Raw genomic sequence first — 2,304 nt, 5'->3', positions numbered from 1 at the left:
TTTGTATGGGAGCCAACCATTCCAAAGCGGGGAGAGGTCTCAAATCCCTAGCCCTAAAAACCTTTGCATACAAATTTTAAGACCGATCGATTAGGTAGTTTGGAGTCTACAAATGTCGTACAGAAAGACAGAAATTATTTTTTTGTATAGAGATTACGCAAATTGTGGATAACTCAGTACAGTTCCCAATTTCTCAAAAAGAAACTTGTGTAAGATATTTTGGCAAAATATTTGCTAACTAATTCACTCCAATCACCATCAGCCCAATCACCGTCGTTTAACTCCCGAAACATTCGAGCCTCCAGAAACCCACAATCGATCGGCGATCCATTTCAGCAACCACCTTTCTCCTAATAATTTTCGTTCCGTTAGATCCGGAAATCAAGTTGCTTTTTTTTCGCACATCACTCGCGCTCCCGGAAGTGAAACTGAAAGTGATCGCCCATCAGAGCCATTCCTCTGTGCACTGCCCGCAGCGTCAGCTTCATGAATAGTTCACCGCGACGGAACTGACCGCCACCGCCAGTCGTAATCACCCATCCGCTCGCCCGGAGGCCAAACACCAGAACAAGTGCCACACAATAAGTGACCCCCGCCCGCCTGTGTGTGCTTGCGCGCGCGCGTAAACCGCCGTTAAATCGTGCAGAATCAAACAACCGTGAACCCCGCCCCCGCCGACCATGCTTCCCACGTACCAGCGAATAGGCGGCACCAGCCAACCGTCGAATCCGCTGCTCTCGGTGCGGCGCTCGTTTCGCTCGAGCGAAAAGTGTCTCATCCTGCTGGTGCTGCTGACGTTCGGGTTCGTGTGTTTCGGTGGCTTTTTCTTCCTGCCGGATAATTTCGGCGCCGACCGGGTCCTCAAGGTGTACAAACAGTTCCAGAGGGCGGGGCCGGAGATATTCATCCCACCACCGCCACCGGCCCACGGCATGGACGGCGACGAGGACCTCCACAAGCAGAACGACCGCGAGAAGCTGCAGGAGAAAATTCAGAAGGAACTGCCGGATGACTTTCTGGAGAAGCCAGATCTTGACGAGGGCCGCACCGGAGGGCCCGAATTTGACAATGCTCTTGATTCGGGAGTGCCTGCGGGGGATGCACCCGGTCCGGTAGCGGGTGGTCCGGAAGGGGTGGTAGCGCCACCGCAAATTTTGGAGGAACCCGATCTCAAGGGAGGCGCATCGTCGTCGTCGAGGGGATCAACGGCCGGCAGTGGCGCGTTCCAGACTTTCAATACGTCTGTGGGAGAAGATGTTGATCCGGCGGTTCGCGAGAAGCGCAACAAAGTAAAAGAGGTAAGTCCGATGATAATAAAGCTTTGTTTTATTTGTTTGAATTCAGAATCCTAGCAATTGTGTCAACGATCATTATTTTCTTTGATTGAACAGTTGAACAAGATGTGTATGAAGTTCGCGTGAGCGAATGACGGTGTTATTGCATACTTTTATAAGAGCGCGTATTATCTTATCAGTTTAAGCGATAACCGCTTGTTATGTGTTTCGGTGATTGTTGCTAGAGAGTATTTGGCAATTTCGGTGAGTGTTGGCTACGTGGAAAAGAATCAATTGCGTGGAGATGTTGCAACGTGGTTATGACAGAGCGCTTATTTGTTGCCAACAATGAAGATATTGAATTCTTTTTAAGGCGGGTTACAATCAATGCATTGTAAAATAGGCTAAGCGTCTTAAATTAAACATATCCATTCATTTCATTGTTTGCTAAAAAAATATATTCATATGCAAACAGTGTTTACAAACATGGGAAAAAAGTACCGCATTCAACATACACAATAGTTCTATGGTGTAATGCATAAATATATACAATCATTCGAAGCAATTGAAAAAATAGATGTTGAACATTTGAATTTTTTTCAGTTATGGGGTGTTGTTTTTTATCTTTATTAAAATGATTTTTCCATCCTTCATAGAGTTCATCACTGAAGAGGTGATTGTGTTAAATAATGAAAATAAAATAAATTAAAAACATTGTCAAGGATTAAAATACAATTCAATCACAAATACATTAAGCACATATAGTCTATGTGCGTCAATTGTTCTGGTCGGTGAAAAATGATGTGAAGAACCGGCTGAGGACATCTCGCGTCAAGTGGAAATCAAACACCGACGCCACTCTATTGAAAACACGCTACAAACCATGGAGAGCACTGCGCAGTCCATAGTTTGTGCGACGAAAAGGAAGTCTTAGCATTAGGTTACTCCGCAGTTGTCGGGGTTGTGCGTTGATGTTTATTTGTCGCAGATGAGTGTCACAATCTATTCTTTTTTTCAAAATAGCGGCGAC

General features: G+C 45.6%; 1 protein-coding gene across 1 annotated transcript; it reads left to right on the top strand.

The window, feature by feature from the left end:
* Positions 1–680: 680 nt before the first annotated feature.
* LOC134203595 (mannosyl-oligosaccharide alpha-1,2-mannosidase IA-like) lies at positions 681–1,421 on the top strand. Its single transcript, XM_062678476.1, has 2 exons — positions 681–1,298; positions 1,392–1,421. Exons 1-2 carry the CDS (start codon positions 681–683, stop codon positions 1,419–1,421), a joined length of 648 nt encoding a protein of 215 aa, XP_062534460.1.
* The last annotated feature ends 883 nt before the right edge of the window (positions 1,422–2,304 follow it).

This window comes from Armigeres subalbatus, unplaced genomic scaffold, assembly GCF_024139115.2.
Source record: "Armigeres subalbatus isolate Guangzhou_Male unplaced genomic scaffold, GZ_Asu_2 Contig1981, whole genome shotgun sequence".
In the NCBI taxonomy this organism is placed as follows: domain Eukaryota; kingdom Metazoa; phylum Arthropoda; class Insecta; order Diptera; family Culicidae; genus Armigeres; species Armigeres subalbatus.
Note: the sequence above shows the minus strand (reverse complement) of the source record. Positions and strands in the feature narration are given on the sequence as shown.